The 25,024-nt window shown below is 39.0% G+C and overlaps 1 protein-coding gene across 1 annotated transcript in view; it reads right to left on the bottom strand.

Moving 5' to 3' along the window:
* PDE10A (phosphodiesterase 10A) overlaps positions 1-25,024 on the bottom strand; it is a 119,035-nt gene that overhangs the window by 9,130 nt on the left and 84,881 nt on the right. Inside the window, exons 15-19 of the mRNA XM_018571504.1 lie at positions 20,403-20,553; positions 19,303-19,458; positions 15,767-15,939; positions 4,978-5,089; positions 2,251-2,331 (exon numbers count right to left, since the gene is read on the bottom strand). Of these exons, the coding sequence (XP_018427006.1) occupies positions 2,251-2,331; positions 4,978-5,089; positions 15,767-15,939; positions 19,303-19,458; positions 20,403-20,553 (673 nt within the window). The remainder of the gene's footprint in view (positions 1-2,250; positions 2,332-4,977; positions 5,090-15,766; positions 15,940-19,302; positions 19,459-20,402; positions 20,554-25,024) is intronic.

Here is a 25,024-nt window from a genome sequence, read left to right as displayed (position 1 = left end):
GTTTAAGATCTGCAGTCATTTGATGCACTGTTGCCCTTCTGTTGTCTTGTACCAGTCTTGCCACTCTCCGTTCTGCCCTAACATTGACTAGTCGCTGATGGCCACAATTCGCACGTTCAGACCCAGATTTTCGACTGACTGTCCAGTCTTTAAACACTTTAACAACAGCTGCTCTTGAACATTTAACAAATTCTGATGTTTTGCTGATACTCGCTCCGAGCGCCGAGCAATCATGTTGGCTCCGAGCGCCAACAATCTCCTTCCCTATTTATAATGGTCTGGCCCTCTAGCAACTTCAGCACAAACTTATAGCTAATTTGCCTACAAACGTCAGGTGGTCATAATAATCTGGCCACTCAGTGCATATATATTATATTTCCTGAAACAATGACAAAAAGCGAAGACATCAAATGTTTTTTGTGTCATACTCAGAGGCTTATCTCTGGTAAATAGTGCCTACGGCAAGCACTGGAATTGTGACACCCCAGTTCAAACATACACAGTAGAGATGCTGGGCTGAAGGTACAGGAACGCTTCCTCTGCCGGGCTGTGAATTAGATGATGTCATCCATCAGAGCCCGGCATAGGAAGCGAGTAGCATAGCTTCCTCTGTCCCAACTCTTTGCTGATGTGTGACACCAGTGATTGGCTGTGCTGTCTGTTACGCTGACAAAATGTTTGAAGGGGGAAGAACTTGACTAAAGGGGACAAAATGCCATCGTCTCTGAGTGTTGCAGCACCCTGCCTAAAGTGGTGTGCCCTATCTGACATACCCTAAATATGCCATTGGTCATACTGGGTTTTAGAATACTATCTGTAAATCAAGATAAACTTTGATAATGCTTGAATTATCAGTCCTGGCCTGGCAATGTATTTGGGACTGATGGGCACAAGTTCACCACAGGTGTGTGGACATTTAAAAAAAAAAATGACTAGCCCAGGTGCTAAAGCGGGGGCCCAATCTACTTGTCCCTCATGAAAATCTATTTGTCCCAATACCAAAAAAAAGTTTTAATCAAAACTAGGGATGCACAGATACCGTTTTTTTGGTATTGAGTACTGATATTTTGCTTTTGGTACCCGCCGATACAGAGTACCGATGCTTTAGCTGGCGGTAATGACATGCCGCCCAGCTTCCTGGTTGTCAGGGATGCTGGCTCCATGTCGTTTGGCCGACTTGATTACGATTGGTCGGGAAACCAGCTTCCCAGCCAATCAGGCAGCTGGGCGTCGAGTAATGATCTGATTGGCCGGGAAGCTGGCTCCTTGCTGATTGGCTGGGACGCTAGCTTCCCAGCCAATCAGTAAGCCAGGAGGCGGTTCATTAATCGCTGCCCAGCTTCCTGATTGCACAGAAAGCTGGCTCCATGTTCCCCTATGGCACTGTCGGTCAGAGAAGATCTTCCCCTGACCGACAGTTCTGGTATCTGGATAGTTATCGGAGCATTTGGGTGAGTACAAGTACTTGCCCAAATACTATCAGAGAGGCGGGGCCATATTTAATCGGGTAATTCCATTTTTTCCATATTATTTGCACATTGTGTGTGTAAGAGAATTCTGCTGCCTGGCTACCACAATATGGCACACAGTGGAATGGCAGCAGCATTCAACGCACACACACATGTCCTACGTGTGTGTTTATTTGCATGCAGATGGCAGCGGGGTTGGTTTTAATTTTATTTTATACTTCATTACTTTTATTTTTTTAATTTTTATATATTTTATTATTTTTTTATAACTTTTTGTATTCCACTAATTTTATTTCTATCACACAAATCTATTTTGTTGCAGTGAAGATATCTCTAAAAGCTATGATAGGACTGCGGAACACAACACCTTCTTTTACTTCACTTTTTCCTCTTTCCCCATGAAAATATTAGTAAATTTAATTATCAAGCTAGACCTATATAATTTTTATGTATTCATGCTGTGGACTTGAATAATCTGCATGTTGGTATTTCAAATTTCCATCTGTTAAAAAAAAAAAAACTGCACTTCAGTTCTGTATAGATCAGACAGCATATTTCACTTGCCTTACACTTGTGATGTCTGACAAGGAAATAAAAACGATATTGATGGCCTTAATAAAACGTTCTGATTAGTTTTTTCTGCTGACATTAACTCATGGAAACCATTTAGCAGACTTCTTATTCTGATTGGTTATGGGTTAATGGTGCATAGTGACCACACCAGTATGCTAACTGTGATTACAATGGATTCTGCAGTGTTGTATACAGTAGCTTGACTCACCTGTCCCTGAGGAATGTCATCCTTTTTCTCTCTGTCCATCATTGGTATTGGTGAAATACCAAGCCTTTTCATTTCATCGCCCTATTAATGAAACATTAAAATCGATGCCATAGAACTCAACAACCCCCAAAAAACATCAAAGGATAACTCTGCGTTTTAACTTTGTCATTATACTGTAGTTTAGCCCCTTCTCCCCAAATGTCTTTTACTCACCAGTGGGCTGCACAGAACAGTGGACATGCAAGTACAAGACTTTAAGGCCTTATGATATAGCTGCTATTATCTGTTAGAGATGAGCCATCAGAGCAGTTATATAGGCAATGAGTCATTGCAATGCCTATAAATAAGTTAACTTGAAATGGTGTTACCAAAAATTGTAGGTTTACACCTGCATGCAGTTAAAGCAGTGCTGAGACTTCTATTATTTACAAAAATAGAGGTGCAAAAGACAGCATCGAGCACACAGGGTATGAGAAGTAGGAAACGTGGCCTATATGGATGATGGCCACCCATATAGGCCACCCAATATATATATAGTATATTTAACTATATACTTTTCCTCATCATAGTTCAGAACCACCAAGCATTTTTGTAGTGACAGATATTGGGGTGGAGTTACTAAAGGAAAATAAGCTGTTCTCCTAGCAAAGTTGAGGTTTAATTACCTATCTAAATAAGGTGAAGCGATATTTACTTTAATCAACAAATTATGTGATATTTAAAAAAAACAAAAACATTTTTGCTAAATTTCTCTAGCACGTTTGGGTATGCAACATGAACATGGGTGCACTATCATTCAATTTGAAAAGTACGCATTCCCCAATCAGCCGATTTCAGAGGTCAAATTAATAACATTGAATGCCTTGTTACAATGGAACCTGGAAGTGGGTGGTATATAGTGGCCAGCAAGTGAATATTTTGACCCTGAAGTTGTGTTAAAAGCAGAATATAATTGGCAATCGGAAAGATTTGAGTGACTTTGACAAAGGCCAATGTGATTGCCAGATGACTGATTCAGACCAACTCCAAAACTGCACATCTTGTGGGATGTTCCTGGTCTGTAGTGGTCAAGACCTACCAAAAGTGGTCCGAGAAAGGCAAACCGGTGAACTGGCAACAGAGTCATATTAGGCTAACTTATTAGCCCATGTAGCCCAATTCAATAGAAGAGCTACTGTAGCACAAATAGTTGAAAAAGTGAATGCTGGTTACAATAGAAAAATGTCTGAATACAGAGTGCTTCCCAGTTTGTTGCATATGGGGCTGCATGGCAGCAGACTGCTCAGGGTGCCCATATGCTGACCCATGTCCACTGCCAAAAGCACCTACAATGGGCACGTGAACATCAGAACTGGATCATGGAGCAATGGAACAAGGTGGATTAGTCTGATAAATTATGTTTTCTTTTACATCATGTGGATGGCTGGGTGCATGTGTGTTGCTTGCTTGGGGAAGAGATGGCACCAGAATGCACTAAGTAAGAATGCAAGCCAGCAGAGGCAATGTGATACTTTGAGCAATGTCCTGCTGAGAAACCTTGAGTCCTGCCATTCATGTGGATGTTACTTTGACATGTACCACCTACCAAAACATTGTTGCTGAAAACGATATTCCTTGATGGCAGTGGTTTCTTTCAGCAGAATAATGCACCCTGCTACACTGCATAAATGGTCCAAAAATAGTTTGAGAACACAATGAGTTCGAGGTGTTGACTTGGCCTCCAAATTTTCCAGATCTCAATGAAATCAAGCATCTGTCGAATTTGCTGGAAAAACAAGTCCAATCCACGGAGGCCCAACCTCGCAATTTACAGGACTTAAAGAATCTGCTATTGATGACTTGGTGCCAAATACCACAGCATACCTTCAGAGGTCTAGTGGAGCACATGCCTCAATGGGTGAGGCCTGTTTTGGTGGCAAAAGTGGAACCTACTTAATATAAGGTGGATGGTCATAATGTTATGGCTGATCGGTGTAACTTTCAATACAACCATTCACTTTGGGTAAGGGAACAGCTTCTGCACTTTAGTAAATCAAGGAGCACCTTTACAGTTTTTTTTGTGGGGAAAAAATAAGACCTTTAACAGTTTTATGCCCCAAAAAATAAATAAATATTCAACGCAAATATATTTGTCTGTGAACTAAAAATATTTACGAGACAAGTCTCTTAATAACAGTGAAATAGTTCATCTAAGTGAATTGAGCTTAATATATGATACCATGTAAGAATTCCACATCTCACTGCAGGAGCAAATTAGAACACATTGTAATAGCAAATTACATTAAATTAACAAGCAAAAACAAACTGCAATTGCACATTAATATAGAACCCCTACACCAGAATAAAAATAAGAAACATGCCTATTCTTAGATGGCAGCGGTTTAGTCAGTTTTTACTTTTTTGGCCAATTATGTTTGGTTTCCCTGCATATAAAACTAGCACCAGAGGCAACTACTCCTCCACTACATTAAAATGTACTAGTAAATGTAAGTGCTTCAGTCAATGAAAATAATTAGAATCTACTACCTATGGCTAGCTTTAACCACATCAAACACTTTATGTTTGGTGTAGTCAAAAGATAGAAGACCGATAAATGATTGCAACAGTTTGTAGTTGCTCATTGTGATAATAAATTAAAACTTCAGCTCGCTCTCTATTGTTACTCGAGACATACAAGAGCAAGAGAACACGGTTTTCTATGTGTAAAATAACATACATAAAGCATACCTCAGCCCAGAATTCAGCATATATGTCATCAGCAATCATTCTGGTCACTGGCCATAGCTTTGTCACAGAGCAAAGATCACATGCAGTCATCATTAACCCAATCATGCGATCTCTGAAGAAAAGAATAAAAAATTAACATTATTTATTTACGTACATCTGCTAAGACAAAAATATGTGGGCTGCCACTGCTGGCCCTGATCTGAAAGGCTATTTGCATGGCTGAACCATGGTTCATTATTTTGCATACAGTCACATACAAGGAACAAGCATGCGGAAAATGTAAGCCACATATTCAGAATTCTTGTTCTTATCTATTCTGGGTCAGTGACTCAAAGTTTCGGAGCCAAACAATCAACATGATAACAAGGACACTAACATCTGCAGAAGCAGAGGTCAGCAATGGCAGCCTCCATATTTCACTCATGACAGATTTCCTTTAATATCTGACAATACAAACCACACTGAGCAGCTGAAAAAAAGAAATATAGAAAGGCACATACAAGAGAGGGAACCATCAATGTAAAGAACACATTTCTTGTATCACGTATCACCTGCACCTCCCATTTAGATTGTAAGCTCTCACGGGCAGGGCCCTCCTTATCATCTTGTCTTGAATTGTATTGTAATTGTAATGTCTTCATTTTATTGTAAAGCGCTGTGCAAACTGTTGGCGCTACATAAATCCTGTATAATAATAATAATTTGGTTTAACATATATGTGCTAAATTCTTACTTATCCACTTCACCAAAGAATGATATGGCCAAATAATGTGATTACTGAGCAAAGAAAGTTGGGTTTCTTTTTCTTATGATCAAAAGAGTCTGAAAGAAGAACTATCTGTGTTACTTCTAAACAATCAGTCATTTTCAGACATGCACTGGAAATCAGGCTCATCATAGGACATATTGGCTTCTGAAATGAAACCAGTGACACCCCCCACCCCCATGCTATGGACTATATGGTTGCTGAACACAATCTATACAGTGAAGTTCATTTACAAGCAGATGCTAGGTTTAGTAAATATGTTCAATCAACTAATCATTCTGGCAAAAATCCTGTTTTTCCATTTCCCCTTGCACATGATTGGGTACAAAGTGAACAAATGATATATTCATTTGGTTAACACAATTTATTTCACTGCAGATGGGGTACAAGTTTCACCAAAATCAAGCTTTATGGGGCACTGAAGGTTTTTTGGTGGGAAGTGAGGGGTGCCTGCCTTATCAACCACTCTCTTGCACTTCTATGAATGTCTCTACAAAAAGGGGAAATTTGTGCTCTGAATTACCAGTTTTAACAGTTTTGGAGCTGGTGTGGCCAGTTTCATTCTTTGGATGGAATTTTATTTGGGACATTGTGCATTCACAGGGGCAGCATATGACAGTTACTATTGTCTGTTCTGTAAATCACACCTATTACCATCCCCCCAGTGCAGAGTCTCCGACCACCTTTGTCAGCACGTCAACAACATTTTGAGCACAGTATTTTTTTTTTCAGTTGACAGTGTTTTATAATTGTATCTGCTGGATGACAGCCAAAGTCCATGGGCAAGGTTTAAACTCTGTCTTGATGCATTTAACGCATGACAATATGCAAAAAAAAAAAAAAAGCACTAGCAGCAACTCTTGATTAGCTGTATGGGTGCCTGACAACGTGGTATTTCACCACAGCTCAATCTCTTTCTCTTCATCCTCTTGTGATGTTTTCTCCTTCCATCAGTAAGATTGTCTTGCCAATTCATAATGTTGAAATGTGTATTTTTTTTTAGGATTAGGCGCTTCTTCCTTGCCATAACCTCACCTTTGATTCCACAGGCATAATTGTCACCTCCAACACCTGCATCAACATAGTGATCTCCTTCTCAGCATTATATCTCCCTTCTAACTTTTTCTAAACACTGGATTCCACACAGCTCCAATGACTCTATAGTTAAAACTTGCTGCTACAATTTAAAAGAATGCTAGATGATACTTTCACTTTCAAGGAAAACATGAATTGTTAGGATTGATGGTCAGGGCCACAGGGGTGAATATTTGCACAGGTTCAGTAACACAAGTAGTACTCTGGTTTGACATCATCACATCATCCTTTTGTTCACCATTAACTGCTTGTTGTTACTTGGAAAATTATTAAGCTACGTTGTCCACAAGCTCCTTAGTTAGGGATTCATGGGCTGGCTGCTACTGACAGAATTATTGTTGCTGCTGGTGCTACCTTCCTTCTAACCCGTTACATTTATATTGGGTAGAAGTGCATGTCTACTGCCACTTTTTTTCCCATTGATGTGGCTGTAATTTTGTAGAACATCCTTTAGAAAAGATTATTGAATGTCATAAAGAAAAAAACAAAAACAGAATTAAATAATAAAACGTGCATCTTTAAGATACCTAATCCTAGTTGATACCCTAGGCCTAGGTGATCCAGAAGTAACGCGTATTCCAATTTGTTTTACCAGACAGAGACAATACTTTGTCATCCCTTTATGTTTAAAGACATCATTTTTGTAACGTGGTACCCAAAATTGAAACGCATAATAAAGATGAGGCCATGCTATCATAATTCTCTCAAAATAAACCTATCATGAAAAAAAATTGTGGCTACCATTGCTGACCTCCTAAAACTTTCATGACTGGCTTGAGAGTAACTGCTGAAACAAGATGCAGAACAGTAACATCAGAGAAAAGCCAGAAGAATTTGTCTGTAGTCTGTGAAAAGTATTGAGAGCTAGAGTTGATATACATTAGCAGCCTTATGATGAGTTTTTTTTTTTTTAAATGATAGCTTTCATATATTAATATACTTTATATACCTGATCGGACAGATATGGGCTGTTAGAAGACTACATCTCTACCTTTAAAACCCTACAATAGTAATGCACAGCAGAATGGCCTGCCTGCTGAGTTTACAGCCTCCCCGCATTACTGTTTTTCTGAACAGACCTGCATTATCCACAAGTTAAGCCACAGAGAGGATTATGGCCAACTAAGATAGACTGCTTCCTTATGGCTTTAGCTTGCAAACAAAGTGGGTCTACTCAGAGAAGCAGTGACAAAGCAAAGCTTTAAAAATAGTGAGAAGGTTGCACGGTGTTAAAATAAAATTGCCAGGTTTTAACAGAATATAATTCCTTAAGAGCCCACATGTGCCTAATATGTGCCCAGGCCTTTTTAATAAGCAGCTACACAATAAAACTTTGTCTCCTAATGTGAGGGAATACTCGCATAGCTTGCAAAGCTGAAGATTGGCATTACATGCTGGTATTTAATCTAAATGGCCATGTAGTTACCCATCATGTTTTTCCCTCACATATTCTTGCATATGGTCCATTACTAACCTCTAAAAAGAAACATACTTTACTGCACCAGTTAAAATTGCAAGGCTCTATTTACTAAGTAAAGCCCTTACCATCCTCCAACTAAAATGTTTTATTGCATTACAAATACAGTGAAAAAGGGTTAGAATCTGTGTAAGTTTTTAATTCTTTTCTGTATAACTGTTAGCGCAAATTCCAATCACTTCCTGTCAGAAAAGTGATGGAAAAAGCTTTTCAACAGGGGCAAAATCGCTGTCCATTCTTACATTGCTTAGATTCACTCCCACTTTGTTCTAGGAAAATAGCTAATCAAGACAAAGGGCTCCTTCACACCATGTGCAGTGACTTGTGATTTTCTGCAAGGCAGGCCCGTTCATGGGTACATAAAAAAACAACAGTTTTTTATGTGCCTCATTCACACAATACAACTTTGGAGTTTGTTGGCAGTTCACATCAACACAATGCAACTGAATAATATGCAACTGACCTGGAGGGTAGCCTTCTTAATAGAAAAGGGTGTCTGGAGGGTACAGTGTGTGCTTAGGAGCATGCAGAGATATATATTCACCAACGATTGAGAACAGTAATCCAAGTCACAGCAATTAACCAGTCATGAATACACTATAGTGTTGAAAATAAACAGTTAGGGTTCCCCTGATACTACATAAAAGACCCTTATCTTGCTTGTGGTATCGATTTGGATGGGGAACCCCCACCAAAAAAAAAAACCCGTGCTCGCCCCAAAAATTATTACCAGACCCTTCAAGACTGGATTTTAGGGAGGGACCTCCAAGCTGAAAACAAAAAGCCCAGGAAAAAAAAGTATGCATGCAGCCTGATTGGTCAAAAAAAGAGGGGAAAGCAAGAATGCAGTCATTCCCCTGCCAAACAATAGCAGACAGCAGACCCTCAACATGGGGCAGGTACCTTGCCAGGACCCCCCCCGGCAAAGTGCCATACCCCAATGTTAATGGGGACAAGGGCCACTTCCCCATATCTCTGGTCCGGTTGATGTGGGGGTCTGTGGGGAGGAGCTTATCAGAATCTGGATGCAATAGGAAATAAAGTTAAAAAATGCTAAACTATGGATGGCAATCAAAACACATCTCAACAGATGACAATGCGCATAAAAATGCACCTTAATGCATATAAAAACAAGTGTCAATGTGTCTGCATTTTCTATGAGTTACAGGGAGTTTTAATGTGAGTTATGGTGTGAATGAGCCCAAAGTTAGTGGTAGTCTAATATATTACATCGTAAGTATTGCATTTGGAAATTTCCACAGTCTCAGAACAGTCCAAGATTGTAAGTAGTGTACCCCTAACTTTAATCTTGCAACCATTACTCTTTCATTTGGAATTTAATGTATCTGTTCCTGTATTTTCAGATCACAAAACACTATATAGTAGAATACAGCCACTTCCAAGATGTTTCCAAATTACAAGCTAACCTAGACACACTGGCTGATTGAACAGTTCCATGGAGTTCTACATTACATTTAAATAAGTTTTGGTGAATCTAATTTTAGTTTATAAACTTTGAAACGTTTGCTTTATATTAGTTTTGAGCTATATATATGCATTTTTTTTTTTAAATACATATTTTAAACCTGACAAAAAGGGATCATTCAAATGTTATTTAAAAATGAATGAAATTAAAATTTCAAGGGGAATTCATGATACATACAGCTTTGCTGTGGCAATGGGCATTTTTGCAAAAGCCAGTTACTGATTGCCCTACAGCAGTACAAAGTAGATATTTGCCAATGTACTGCTTATTTCCTGACACCTTATCTTTTCACTTTGTGCTGCCTGACACTAGAAGCTAATCATACCTCATGGTAGCTGTACCAATTGTTAAGTTGAATGCAGAGAAGACATTTTAAATCAGGTTTTCGGCATGGCTTAAAATTAGGTATGTCCCGATACCGATGCTAGTACCGGTATCGGGGCCGATACAGGGCATTTTCAGGTGTACTTGTACTCCTGAAAATGACCCGATGCCTAGATCAGATACCGGCCGTTTAAATCTTTTTAACTAGCTTCGGCCATTGACCCCCCATAACCCCTCCCCCGGAATACCTCTCCGCCAAACGAGGCTCCCTCTCCGCTCTGACCTCTCCGGAAGTGTGACAGCATGGCGGGGGTAAGTGTTGTGTGGACAGTCTCTTCTCCCTGTTGGTGCTGGCTGCAGAGCTCTGTGTCACTTTCACAGACCACTGTAAGCCAGCACGAGAAGGCAGAAGAGACGGCAGCTGCAAAATCCCCCGCTGCCCCCCTCCCCCCTGTATCTTAGCTGCTGCTGCTCCTCCGTGTCCCGTCCTTTTCAACTTTATGAATTGGTTTCCTTTTGGTGATATATCTCAGTGTGAGATGCCCGTGCTCCTTGCTGCACAGCAGTTTTCACTCTCATTGTAAGAAGAGAATGTCCGTTCAGTGTGCTCACGGGGGAGAGAAGCTGTAAATCTTGCCTTCACACACTTACATTCTCTTCTTTCATTGAGAGGGAAAACTTCTGTGTGGGTCTGGTGAGAGCATTATTAAACACATAAGGAGCATGGACATCTTACACTAAGATATACCACCAAAAGCAAACAGTTTCATCAAGTGGAAAAGGAATGGACACTTGTAACAATAGACAGCCTGCTATTGGATATTTTAAATTGCAATAGCCAATACCAGGCTGGCTATTGTACCCCCCCCCCATTGCCTGCTGTCAATCAGCAGAGAGGACCTGATTGAGAACTTAGTCTTCAGTTCCCTCCTTTGCTGATTGACAGCAGGCAGTGGGCGGGTACAATAGCCAGCCTGCTATTGGCTATTGCAATTTAAAATATCCAATAGCAGGCTGGCTATTGCTCCCAGCAACTGCCTGCTGTATTTACATTCAGTGAATCCAGTGAAGTAGAAAGGTGACACTAGAGGTCTAAAAGACCCCTAATGTCACCTTAAAGAGAACCTGTCACCTCCAATGCACGCAGCACTGGTGAGAAACTGCCCTAAAATCATTAGTCTGTATTGTTTTAGAAAAAATGTCACATGTCCCTTTAAAAGTATCGGTAATTGGAATAGGCAAGTACATGAGGGACAGTACTTGTACTTGAAAAAGTGGTATCGGGATAGCCCCAGTAAAAATGTAATCTCCCAGACTAATTTTTGGCATGCTGAGATTATCAGTAATTGTGGTAGTATTTGTCAACCTGATAATACTGAGCTCATCACCGTGCAGTACAAATTTTACATGAGATTTAGAATTAGTGTTAGAAGTCAGATTTAGGTTAAACGTAGGCTTACTGGTTAAGGTGTGTTTAAAGCAGGCAACATTACACTTCATGTACTAAGTTTAGAAAGAATCGAAGAGGTACCCAAATGTTTGAGAGCAAAGGATTTAATGTATTTATAAAAACCTGAATGAGGATGCAATAAACATTGAATAGAGGAGTTGAGATATGTTTTAGCCCCAAGCAGATCAAAAAGTTAGCTATACATATTAACCTTTGCTTTTGATCTCTCCTTTCCTATAACATTTCCATACTATTTATTGTGTGCCAACATGGTCTCTGTTAGCTGCTTTATCAATATTGTAAAATAAAAATCCAGTACAGTCTAAATCCAGTACAGTTCCATGACTGCACGGTCATTGTGCACGAAACCGAGCGGATGACTGGGCAGTCACAGATCGCACACCACCGCCGATCGCGCTGGCAGTGCCATTATTTTCTATTGGCACCCCAGTCGTGTCAGGCAGATTGCACGGTTTACTTCCGCAATACCGCCCGGGCGGTCCCACGCAATCACGGTTGAAAACACTGTGCGGTGGGTGTCGCGAAAAAAGGTACATGTACCTTTTTTCAGCGATTGCCATGCAGATGTAACCCCAGACATGTGGACGCAACCGCTGTATGCAACCGCACATGATCGCGCGTCCCGGGATTGGCCAAGTCTGCACCAACCCTAAAGGGTAAATTCACTTTCCCAAGTAATTTTGGCAAATGGAATTACCCGCACAAATCTCCCTCCCACTATACTTACCTTTCGGCGAACGGTCCTTCCCGTCCACCAGTACGGGTGTACTATCTGTACCTGTTCCGTATATTGTGAATTTCGCTCGCAAATTGCAAGCACTCATTGGTCAACGCGGCCACCTGACGACGCTGACCAATGAGAAGCGCTTCTTAGCACTGCTAAATACGGTTTTGGTTAAAATTATTTTTTTGCATCAGGACAAGTAGATTGTTACGAGGGACAAGTAGATCGGGCCCCCACTTTAGTCCTTGGACAAGTAGTTTTTTCTAAAATTTCCACACCCCTGACAACTATAGTCAAGAGAAAATCAATAAACCAATAAAATATATGTTATTTAACTTAAAGAAATGGTAATTTCAGAAAACTAAAACTGGAAGCTTCCCAGCACCTCCAGTTCGCATCACTAATCAAAAGCATTGGTTTTGTAAGTGTCTGCTTTGCCACAGTTCACACATACTTTGTATGTTGATGACTATGTTAGTTAGCTTTTCTGTCAAATAGCACATCCAAAAAACAGAAACATAGATAAGCAACTATGCTTTTTGCATATTACCGACCTGTTCCCTTAGGCCTTGTTCACACCAAATGCAGAGCAGATCCGGTCAGGTTTCTGCACACACACGCTAGTCTTTTAGATGCATTTTTGATGCGTTTTTGGCACAAAAAAAAAGCATTTTTAAAAACGTTTAAAATGGGCTTTCAGTGCGTTCCAGGCATTTGCATGCGTTTTTGATGCGTTTGCAGATTCAGAGCAGGTAAAATAGGGCCTGCTGCATTTTTTTCCACCTGCTCTGGAACTGCACGCTGCGATGTGAACTGGAGCAAAAAATACCATAGGAATACATTGGACGCAGTTTTGATCCGGTCTGCAACTGATCTGCTCTGCACCTGCTCCGCGCTTGGTGTGAACAAGGCCTTAAGGGCAATCAAATTGGGTGATTCAACTTTTTAGAATATGAAATAATCGTTTTCAGCACATTGCGTTAAACGGTACCTGTACATTTTTTTTCAAGAATACAAGTTTAGGTAATAAAAAAAAACAAAAGGTAAATGATTTTGTTTCTTTACCTGTGTGCTTGGTTGTTAAAATTTAGTGCGCCAGTTTGATGAAGCTCCTCCAAGTGCTTACGGTTTCCAAAATACAGTGCAAGATCTGTGGCAATGATGGCTTTGCGTATTATCTCTAGCACTTGTTCGTACTCCGTAGAACTCAAATTGGAGAAAATATTGTGCCCTTCCAGCTATGTGAAACAACAAAACATAGATAAAAAGCACAATGTCCTATGTTTTGGATGTAACGATAAACGTTATCTTAGCTTCACTGTAGCCTTTTTCAGTAGCATAGTACTATATAAAGCAAGTATAGGGTTTATGAAATGGTGGTTACAAATGCAAAGGAGAAATGCTGAACTACTGAAGTAAAAATCTATATCGATAGATAGATAGATAGATAGATAGATAGATAGATAGATAGATAGATAGATAGATAGATAGATAGATAGATAGATAGATAGATAGATAGAGATAGATAGATACAGAGGAGATAAAAAAATTCTACTTCACATTTTAATTATAGGATTGCCTTAAATGAATGCTGACGAGTGGTTTGCCCTTATATTTGCTTGGGGATATTTCAAGCAAATGTAACCAGACCAAAACATGCCAGCAAGTTGTGCAAAAAAAAAGATTCAAAAATAACTATATGGACACTACAAAACACAAATACAAAAATTGTATGTATACTATAAAATACCCTTTAAACCTTTAATACCCTTTAAACACATTTAAGAAAATGTGTATAGAATAAAATATGTAGGCTGCTATTGTCGACCATCTAAAAGGGTAACTGCTTGGCTGGGTCATACTGACCCTCTGGTTTTGGTCAGTGACTCAAAAACAGTAGAAGCCAAACATGCTACAAGAGATGGTAGGCCCCTGAATCAACTTCACAACTTAGCAAATAACATTTTCAGAAGGTGAGACCAGCAAAGCAGGCTACATATACAGTATCTTTCAGTGCATATTTCCTTTTACTTTGAATATGCAGTAAAGTATGCAGAAAAAGTTACTCTGGATAGTTAAAGGCAAACAAATTACTATTATCAAAAGAATATATTAAGGAATGACTTTCTTTTATAGTATGTCGCAATCACGGTTGAAAACACTGTGCGGTGGGTGTCGCGAAAAAAGGTACATGTACCTTTTTTCAGCGATTGCCATGCAGATGTAACCCCAGACATGTGGACGCAACCGCTGTATGCAACCGCACATGATCGCGCGTCCCGGGATTGGCCAAGTCTGCACCAACCCTAAAGGGTAAATTCACTTTCCCAAGTAATTTTGGCAAATGGAATTACCCGCACAAATCTCCCTCCCACTATACTTACCTTTCGGCGAACGGTCCTTCCCGTCCACCAGTACGGGTGTACTATCTGTACCTGTTCCGTATATTGTGAATTTCGCTCGCAAATTGCAAGCACTCATTGGTCAACGCGGCCACCTGACGACGCTGACCAATGAGAAGCGCTTCTTAGCACTGCTAAATACGGTTTTGGTTAAAATTATTTTTTTGCATCAGGACAAGTAGATTGTTACGAGGGACAAGTAGATCGGGCCCCCACTTTAGTCCTTGGACAAGTAGTTTTTTCTAAAATTTCCACACCCCTGACAACTATAGTCAAGAGAAAATCAATAAACCAATAAAATATATGTTATTTAACTTAAAGAAATGGTAATTTCAGAAAACTAAAACTGGAAGCTTCCCAGCACCTCCAGTTCGCATCACTAATCAAAAGCATTGGTTTTGTAAGTGTCTGCTTTGCCACAGTTCACACATACTTTGTATGTTGATGACTATGTTAGTTAGCTTTTCTGTCAAATAGCACATCCAAAAAACAGAAACATAGATAAGCAACTATGCTTTTTGCATATTACCGACCTGTTCCCTTAGGCCTTGTTCACACCAAATGCAGAGCAGATCCGGTCAGGTTTCTGCACACACACGCTAGTCTTTTAGATGCATTTTTGATGCGTTTTTGGCACAAAAAAAAAGCATTTTTAAAAACGTTTAAAATGGGCTTTCAGTGCGTTCCAGGCATTTGCATGCGTTTTTGATGCGTTTGCAGATTCAGAGCAGGTAAAATAGGGCCTGCTGCATTTTTTTCCACCTGCTCTGGAACTGCACGCTGCGATGTGAACTGGAGCAAAAAATACCATAGGAATACATTGGACGCAGTTTTGATCCGGTCTGCAACTGATCTGCTCTGCACCTGCTCCGCGCTTGGTGTGAACAAGGCCTTAAGGGCAATCAAATTGGGTGATTCAACTTTTTAGAATATGAAATAATCGTTTTCAGCACATTGCGTTAAACGGTACCTGTACATTTTTTTTCAAGAATACAAGTTTAGGTAATAAAAAAAAACAAAAGGTAAATGATTTTGTTTCTTTACCTGTGTGCTTGGTTGTTAAAATTTAGTGCGCCAGTTTGATGAAGCTCCTCCAAGTGCTTACGGTTTCCAAAATACAGTGCAAGATCTGTGGCAATGATGGCTTTGCGTATTATCTCTAGCACTTGTTCGTACTCCGTAGAACTCAAATTGGAGAAAATATTGTGCCCTTCCAGCTATGTGAAACAACAAAACATAGATAAAAAGCACAATGTCCTATGTTTTGGATGTAACGATAAACGTTATCTTAGCTTCACTGTAGCCTTTTTCAGTAGCATAGTACTATATAAAGCAAGTATAGGGTTTATGAAATGGTGGTTACAAATGCAAAGGAGAAATGCTGAACTACTGAAGTAAAAATCTATATCGATAGATAGATAGATAGATAGATAGATAGATAGATAGATAGATAGATAGATAGATAGATAGATAGAGATAGATAGATACAGAGGAGATAAAAAAATTCTACTTCACATTTTAATTATAGGATTGCCTTAAATGAATGCTGACGAGTGGTTTGCCCTTATATTTGCTTGGGGATATTTCAAGCAAATGTAACCAGACCAAAACATGCCAGCAAGTTGTGCAAAAAAAAAGATTCAAAAATAACTATATGGACACTACAAAACACAAATACAAAAATTGTATGTATACTATAAAATACCCTTTAAACCTTTAATACCCTTTAAACACATTTAAGAAAATGTGTATAGAATAAAATATGTAGGCTGCTATTGTCGACCATCTAAAAGGGTAACTGCTTGGCTGGGTCATACTGACCCTCTGGTTTTGGTCAGTGACTCAAAAACAGTAGAAGCCAAACATGCTACAAGAGATGGTAGGCCCCTGAATCAACTTCACAACTTAGCAAATAACATTTTCAGAAGGTGAGACCAGCAAAGCAGGCTACATATACAGTATCTTTCAGTGCATATTTCCTTTTACTTTGAATATGCAGTAAAGTATGCAGAAAAAGTTACTCTGGATAGTTAAAGGCAAACAAATTACTATTATCAAAAGAATATATTAAGGAATGACTTTCTTTTATAGTATGAGATCACTTTGATAGCCTTGTTTGATAATGTCTACATATTTTATAATACAGTATAAACCAAGTATTTGTGCTTAGAGGTAGTGTTAAAGTAAGAAGCATCAGACTGGTCATATAATGAGAAAGCCGTCAGCAAGTCCAGAGATAGATCTGAAGTTGTATGTAAATGCTACCATTTCCTGTATAAGTTAAAGTATTCATAAAGTCAACAGAAAAAAATCATAGCACATTATTCAAAATCATTTTCTCAAGCTCTATTAAGACTTTTTTTTTTTAGATATTTTACACATCCTACTTGGCATTTTTTCAAAGGTGACTACACAGCCTCCCTTCTCATTCCTCTTTTGAGTGTGGCAGGCATGTCTCCTTTGGTAAGGGGGTGAGCTTTCTAATAACATTAGACACAGTGGGAAATTACATTCCCAGTCTTTGTATGCTGAGTTGCAGAAGGGCTTTCTATCTGCGATCCACAGGCTGCTCTTGCAGCAGGGTAGGTGAGGGAGCATGGCGGAAAAGCAGACCACGCTCCTATAGGCTGCTGTTGCAGCTGAGCTGGGTGGGGTGTTGTAGTGGGTAAACACATGAAGACAGGTACGCCGTACATCCCAACAGTGTCCTGTAACTCCTAGAGCAGGGGTGCCCACAATTTTTTGTGTTAAGATCTACTTTTCAAATAACGAAAAAAAAACTCCCTCGCTCTCTCTCTCCTGGCTGTCTCTCCTTGCTCTCTCTCTCCTGGCTGTCTCTCCTCTCTCTCTCCTGGCTGTCTCTCCTCTCTCTCTCCTGGCTGTCTCTCCTCACGCTCTCTCTTTCCTGGCTGTCTCTCCTCTCTCTCTCTCTCTCCTGGCTGTCTCTCCCCACGCTCTCTCTCCTGGCTGTCTCTCCTCACGCTCTCTCTCCTGGCTCTCTCTCCTTGTGCTCTCTCTCCTGGCTCACCTTGCTGTATTTTGCAACAGGCTGTGTAAACTAATATTCTTTGATGTAATACATAGCACTTCAACCACCAGAATCCACCATAAAGGTGTCAGGGAGCTTGGCTCAGCAGATTCAGGCTAATAGGTAATCATGTGTGCACAGCTAAATACATATACCAAAATGGAATAAAGGGGTCACCATTCACACCCTTCATGATCAACCAGCATCAGGTTTGCTACGGGTAGATCACGATCTACCTAATGGGCACCCCTGTCCTTGAGCAAGGTGGAGACAGGGGATAGCAAAACAGACTGCAGAAAAATAATATACAGCAGGTCATTGACTGTCTATTAATAAAGAAATTAATTAATGCAAGGTCTGTTTTAAGGTTTATATACACCTCCTGCATCTTATTGATTAGGCTGCAAGCCACATTAAATTGACCAATAGTGAGACACCACGGTGGTGGTGGTGGTGGTGATGGGGAAGACAATGCTGTAACAGAAAGGCTGACGTTTTCATACCTCTGTTCATATCTCTGAATCTACTAACTGGAATGATATGCAGTTTCCCCAGTTTATCTCAAAAGATAATCTTTATTTATACACTTTTTCATTACCCGCTGAGTTTGCATTTCCCAGATTTGTGACAGGGCTATTTATTTTGTGGTTTCGCATGCTATTCGTCCTACTGACTTATGCTACAGAATTGTATGCATCATGTATATCAATGTATGGTATATTCAAAGCATGCACATTCATTTTTAAGCCTCTAAACAAATACGAATTGTGTTAACTATTCTTTATGATGAGACACTTACTCGTGGGATGAATTTTTAAAGGTAAAAATTGTTGATGCAATTTCCTTAAAGTAAATCTTTAGCCAAAATGTTCTCCTAATTTTGGATAGAGTGGGAAGGGTTAGAACATCTGTCAGAATTTTTCAACTGCCTCGGTCTACGTTTAAAGATCTTTCATTTCCAGTTCTGCTGACTAGTGCTACTGACACATGAAGCAAAAGTAAATCTCTTCAAAAGAGCAATTTAAAAAAAAAAAAAACCCCAAACAGACAGCTGGATCAGCAAGGAGTCACTCCTTCACTTCCATAAACTCTATAGAATGTAAGTCGCTGGCAAGAGAGATCGACGCATGCAAACCGGCGAGTGTTTCACTTTCCTGTTGTGTGTTCCATAACGACCCTGCCAATGGTGAGTTCTCGCCAGCGGCAGGATCAGAAGTGTGACATCAGCCTAATGATTACACAGACATTGGTTCTATCCCTTCTCAACTCTATTCAAAACAAACAAAATTGTCTTGCACCCTGCTTTAAAGTGTGCTGCTTCATCTAATCTTGAAAATGAGTAAGATTTTGCACAATAGATTAACACAATAATAAAAATATATTCTTATTATTAATCATAATTAATAAGAATAATAATTAGAAAATCTTGTGTCAAACAGTATAGTATTTTCAGGACCAGCATAGACACTAACTCCAGCCAGTTTTGAAGTATACTATACAAAAGAGATGCAAGCATATTTACCTACCACTCAAAAACTTACACTGTCCTTACCTGCAGAATAGACACAGTCTGGGAAAAATGATGTTGTTCCATTGTTGACGTAGAATATAATGCTGCCAATGGATGATCAAATTTTTGTAAGTAGGTGTTAGTATACCCGCGGTGGTCCAAGTCATGGCATAAACATGCAATCAAAAGCCCTTTTCTCTGTAGCAAAAACACAGAAATTGAATGTCATCTAAATCAATAGACAATGTCATAAAATGGAGGAAAAGGTTGATTTACAGTATTTATTTAGTTATCTTTAAGGAAATATAACTGGCCTTGGCAAATTACATAGATTTCAGCATTTTGTATGTTGGTATGGCAAGACGAATGAAAGTGGATATTTGGTTGACGTAACTTACAGTAAAGCACTGATTTTTGCAACTGAAACAGACTTCCATGAAAATACAAGCTCTGCTTGCTAATAGCTCCCTTAAATGAGAATAACTTCATGAAGCTGCCAAATAAAGCACAGTGCTGGAATGCATTCCCATGGGGTTTCAAGCACCCAGTTTTCCCAGAAGGCAACAGAGAGGCACAGTTACATTACTGGTGCCTCCAGGTATTAGGTGTTAGTTGGGTCCGAGGTCAGGTTTATTTTCCCCCTCAACAGGGCAGCTTTCATCATAATACCCATAAATGTAAGGCTCTCTTCTCCTAGATTTCCAATATGGCATATAATCTGAATGTTATTTGATATGATCTTAACAGTTCTCATATACAGCACTGCATAATACCTTGCTTAAAACGAAGAATAAAACTAATATTGGACAATCATATACAGAGAAAAGGACATGTCTGACAGGTTAAGACTAATTAAAAAAGACAGACTGGTTAGTGCAAAAAAGCAGACAAATATAGTGCAAATGTTCTGGAGCTGATGCAAAATAGCAACAGTAAGGGATCAGCAAAATAAATGGGCTGAAAAACTCGGCTTATACTCGAGTATATACGGTAGTTATTACCCACAGCAACCAGATTCTATAATTTAAGCAACATACTTTAAATCGACTTTATTAGTAATTAGACCCAGCTATATGCATAGCATATTGTAAAGAAAATTCAGTATAAAACTGTTTGGTTTTTTTAAACAGATATTATCCTACCTCCAAATCTGTAAATAAATCTTTGCTTTGCTTCAATATAGCATACATACAATGCGACACTGTTACCGCATGCTTCCAATTATGATAAGGTACTCGCCGATAGTTCTTTTTCACTGACATAGTAAAACGACACAATTTTTCCAGCTCAAAACTTGAAAGTAAGAAGAAAACAGGAAAACATGTTAGGAAATGAAAAAAAAAAAAAGAGTATTTGACAGAAAAAATCACCAATTCACACTATGTCGCTTGGTAACCAAGGTCACCTGGAATGAAAGTGCTAAAATCTAAACATTTTAGTTGTCACCAGAACAGAAATCAGGGGAAATCATGCAATAGGGACACTTGTTCAGGTAGAAATTGTCTAAAAGGGTATTTCCCTTATTATGGAGAAATTTCCTCTTAGTTACTGTAGTGTCTATTGGACAGGAAGGAAAGGCAATTCTCCTCAATGTGACATAGGGCAAAAAAGTTTGATAGGGGTTTTAACCAGCCCCTATTCTATCCAAAACTTATAGAAAATTCTATACGAGAATAAAGCCCAGAATGTTTTCTAACATTATGGATCATGATGGACATGGCCATTTTTATTTTTTTAACAGCACTTATTGTTATCACCATTTATAAAATACCCTAAGCTGAAATTATTTGCTGCCCATTATTCTAAAGGCCAAAATGGGAATTAACCATTCTATAACATTTAAACATTTTAGGTCAGCATGAGATTCCCTTCTGCATACGAAAAGGCTTCAATACAGTAAGAGCTGTGCAAATGTGGAATCGAGTTCCAAAGGAGCTAGTTCTGGGCAACTCTGTAGATTGTTTAATAAATAATAATTAACCACTTGAAGTCCGCTGTGTTTACACCCCCTTCCCATCCATGCCATTTTTCAGTATTCAGCGCTGCGGTACTTTGACTGACATTTATTCCATCATGCAACACTGTACTGAAATACATAAAAAAAAGAACGGTTTCCCCTATATTAAATGATGAACATTATGACCCAATTTTTTAGTAAAATATAAAATACGGGGTCACGTCGGGTAAAAAGACACCAAACATGTCAAGCCTTAAAATTGCGTGCGCTTGTGAAACCTAAAAAAATGATAATACCCAAAATTGGCCATAGGCGACGCTTTAAAAGCTTTTACCGCTCATCAGTTTAGTGTCATCAGCGATTGATGGCCCTAAAATTATTGCTCTCACTGCGACATTCGCGGCGATATGTAACGTGTGTAGCGCAGTTGTTGTTTTTGAGCGCTGGTGCACCGGACGCGTATTTACGTTTATATATGTGCGTAAACATGGTGGTGGGGAACTTAAAAATGTTGGGGTTTTTTAAAAAACTTTTTTTATATGTGACTTATTTTTTTAAACTCTTTTTATGGTTTTTTACACGTAATGTCATTGATATTACATAGGGGGATAAAAATCCCCCTATATAATAGCAAAGGCACACTGACAGGTCCTCTTTGTGGAGACATTAGGGTTATCTAAGACCCCTAAAGCTAATGAATATATATATATATTCTGAAAGCCAAGACCCTGTAGAATAAAATGGTGGCAGTTGCAAATTTTTTTGTTGCACAATATTAGCCCAACTCCTTATCAAACCCCAAAATGTAGTGAAACATGTACTTAAATTCCCCAAAACAAAATCCCAATGTTTTTTATAACATATTAAAGATGAGGTTACGACGAGTAAATAGATACCCAACATGGCCAGGTTAAAAATTGTGTGCATCCATGAAACGGCGGCAAACTTCAGTATCCCAAAAAGTCCACAGACGACGCTTTAAAAGCCCCCACAGGTCATCAATTTAGAGATACCCAAAAATACTGGCCCTAGAATTATTGCTCTCACTCCGGCATGCGCGGCCATACCCAACATGTGTAGCGTGTGCATTGTTTTCATACGTGGGTGCACCCGACGTGTGTTTACATGGCGACGCACGTGCTTGCGGGTGGCGGGGACTTTAAAAAGTGTTTTTTATTATTTTTAGATTTATTTTAATTTAATGTTAAAAACTGTTTTTTTAAAACTATACTTTGATTGCTATGACATAGGGGGCTTACACGCCCCCATGTGATAGATGGTGGTGACAGGTACTCTTTAAAGTGATGCTGGGGGTCCGAAGACCCCCAGTGTCACCTTTGTACTCCAAATAAGCTATTGAAGTACATATCGCACTTAATAGCTTATAGCTGGGCTTCAGGAGCCCAGCACTGACAGCTATTGGACTGGAAGTGATGCAATCTGCATCGCTCCCATGTAACAGGGAGGGGATCGACGAACGGCGGTTTATCCATTTCCTTCCCTAGCTCCCTGCACCAGAGAAGCAAGTCCCGGGCTCGTAGGAGGGGCAACAGAGCCCGGGAAGCACGGCGGGGGTGTACCCCTTCACCAGGACATAGAAGCGAACTGGCGACAGCTGAGTCACCAGAATTGCTTCTATTGTGAAGCTGACAGTTGGCTTTACAAGTTCAGTTGGCTTTACAAGTTCAAACAGAGTCCTGGCTGCTTTCTGTTTAAACAGCCCCGATGCTAGCGACGTACACTGTATGCCGTTAGTTGTGAAGGGGTTAAAGGGTATTTCCACTTTTGCAGTAACATTTTAGAAAACCCCTCTATGTTTCTTATGTGTTGCTATTCACAGCATTACAAAAAATACTTAAAAAAAAAGTATTTCTCAACTTTTAGGTGTTTTTTGCAGTAGGCAACACGACAGAATGTAGTTTTTTTCTGAGCCCCTTTGGCTCAGAAAAAAAAACTACACACTATCTACAAACTATACAGTGATCTCACCTTATAGAAAGAATTAAGACTGAAATTTGAGGTTTGTAATCATTTAACCTTTGTTAGGACAGGCAATGTTCACATCTACTTTACAAATTATAATGAACAAACCCCTCCTAACATTACAAAGAAGGAGAAGCAAGTAGAAATGGTAACCATTAATAAGCCAAGAATTCCTAACTCAAATAAAAGCAATTTAAACTGCATGAAGCATTTAAAAAAAAAAATTTCGCATATGCTATGTGAATGGGAACGTAACAAATATAAAATAGGTGTTATCCGAATTTGGCTGCAAAAGTAGAAATATACTTTAAGAGATCAGAAGAGGATGTTTATCCCTTTTGCAGTAAATATGTATAATGTTTTTTTACTTTCCTTTGGATTAACTGTAGGTTTAGGTTTCTGTGGTTTCAGGTTTTTAGTTAATCAAATGTTCTCTATTGTTTAAACTTGATCTATGTTTTTTTTTTAACCTATGTAACAAGTAGAAATGCCTCAGCGCTAGACTGGAACATGGCTAAAATGTAGGAATCAACAACTTTTAGACATTCTGCAGAGATGTTTAAATACCATTTTCACTTCACAAGTTCTTAGATACCTTCGAGCGTGACATGCCCATCAAACCCATTTAAAAACACATGCACATAGACCAGTAACAGTAACCATTGATAACAGCAAAGTCATGATAACCAACCAATGTGAGTTGTCAGTAAATTGATTTCTGCAACTTTATAGTTCTACTATTGAACTGAAAGTTATATTTAGACTCTATATATAACATTATTGCTTTTACAGAGAAGAATCTATAGCTAATCACATTCGGAACCATGTCAAAGATCTGAACACCCTCCTTAGCAATAACAGGACAACTGACAGGAGGTGGTGCACAGCTACCTTCTCATATAGTCAACGGCAACAAAGTATGACAGCCAGTACTCCCTAGTATAGTCTATTTAACTTATCTTTTTCAATTAAGCAGGATGAAAAGATATGTAACAGGAAAACACTATTACCAGCTTGTACATTTTCAATATGTACTGGATGCATTACATTTCACTTTCTGCTCCCTTTGGAAGCATTTGGTCAATGTATTCTCATACCAATGTCTTATGCATGAAAACTGTGGTTGTGAAAATGAAAATATTTGGAGGTGAGTGCCTGAACTCCAGTAACACACTAGCCTCACTATACAGCAACAGCTAAAGTCTGATATAAGAGAAAAACAAATACTCATTACTGAAAACAGGTGTATACATTATAATACTACACACACACACAGTTTTCGAATACATTTCAATGGACTTCATTTGGAATATGTAATGCAACAAATTGGATATTTTTCATGCCTAAGTTGATGAGCAGGACTATTATTTAGTAAGTTTAATATTGTGAGAAAACAATTATAATGAATATAGATCAGATAGTTACAGTCCGTGTCTAAACCCGAAAAAGGGAATGAATGTTGTCAAAAAAAGATGCCGAGATGCACGTTAACGCTGGATATCTTCTAAAATGCATGCAATACCATTGGTTTGACACGCTTGCATAAATATGTTTATTAAAAAAAATTAAAAACTAAAATTTTCAATGTACTATTTACAAGCTACTTAAAATAGAGGTAATTCCTAAATGAATGCCATTTAGTTTGTAAAGCACTGTTTAATCATAACTGCCATTCTTTTTTTAACTTTGCTCATCCTTTGTTGCATTTCAGTGGGGCTTATCTGCTGCATTCTCTTTGCAATCATATCCTGTCTACATGCATAAACCCCAGCAGTGGCTCCCTGACATTTCTTATGCTGGGTTTCCTGATGGTGACCACAGTGG

This window comes from Nanorana parkeri, unplaced genomic scaffold (assembly GCF_000935625.1).
Source record: "Nanorana parkeri isolate BGI_ZX_2015 unplaced genomic scaffold, ASM93562v1 scaffold1769, whole genome shotgun sequence".
Classification (NCBI taxonomy): domain Eukaryota; kingdom Metazoa; phylum Chordata; class Amphibia; order Anura; family Dicroglossidae; genus Nanorana; species Nanorana parkeri.
This window is presented reverse-complemented; position numbering and strand designations above follow the sequence as displayed.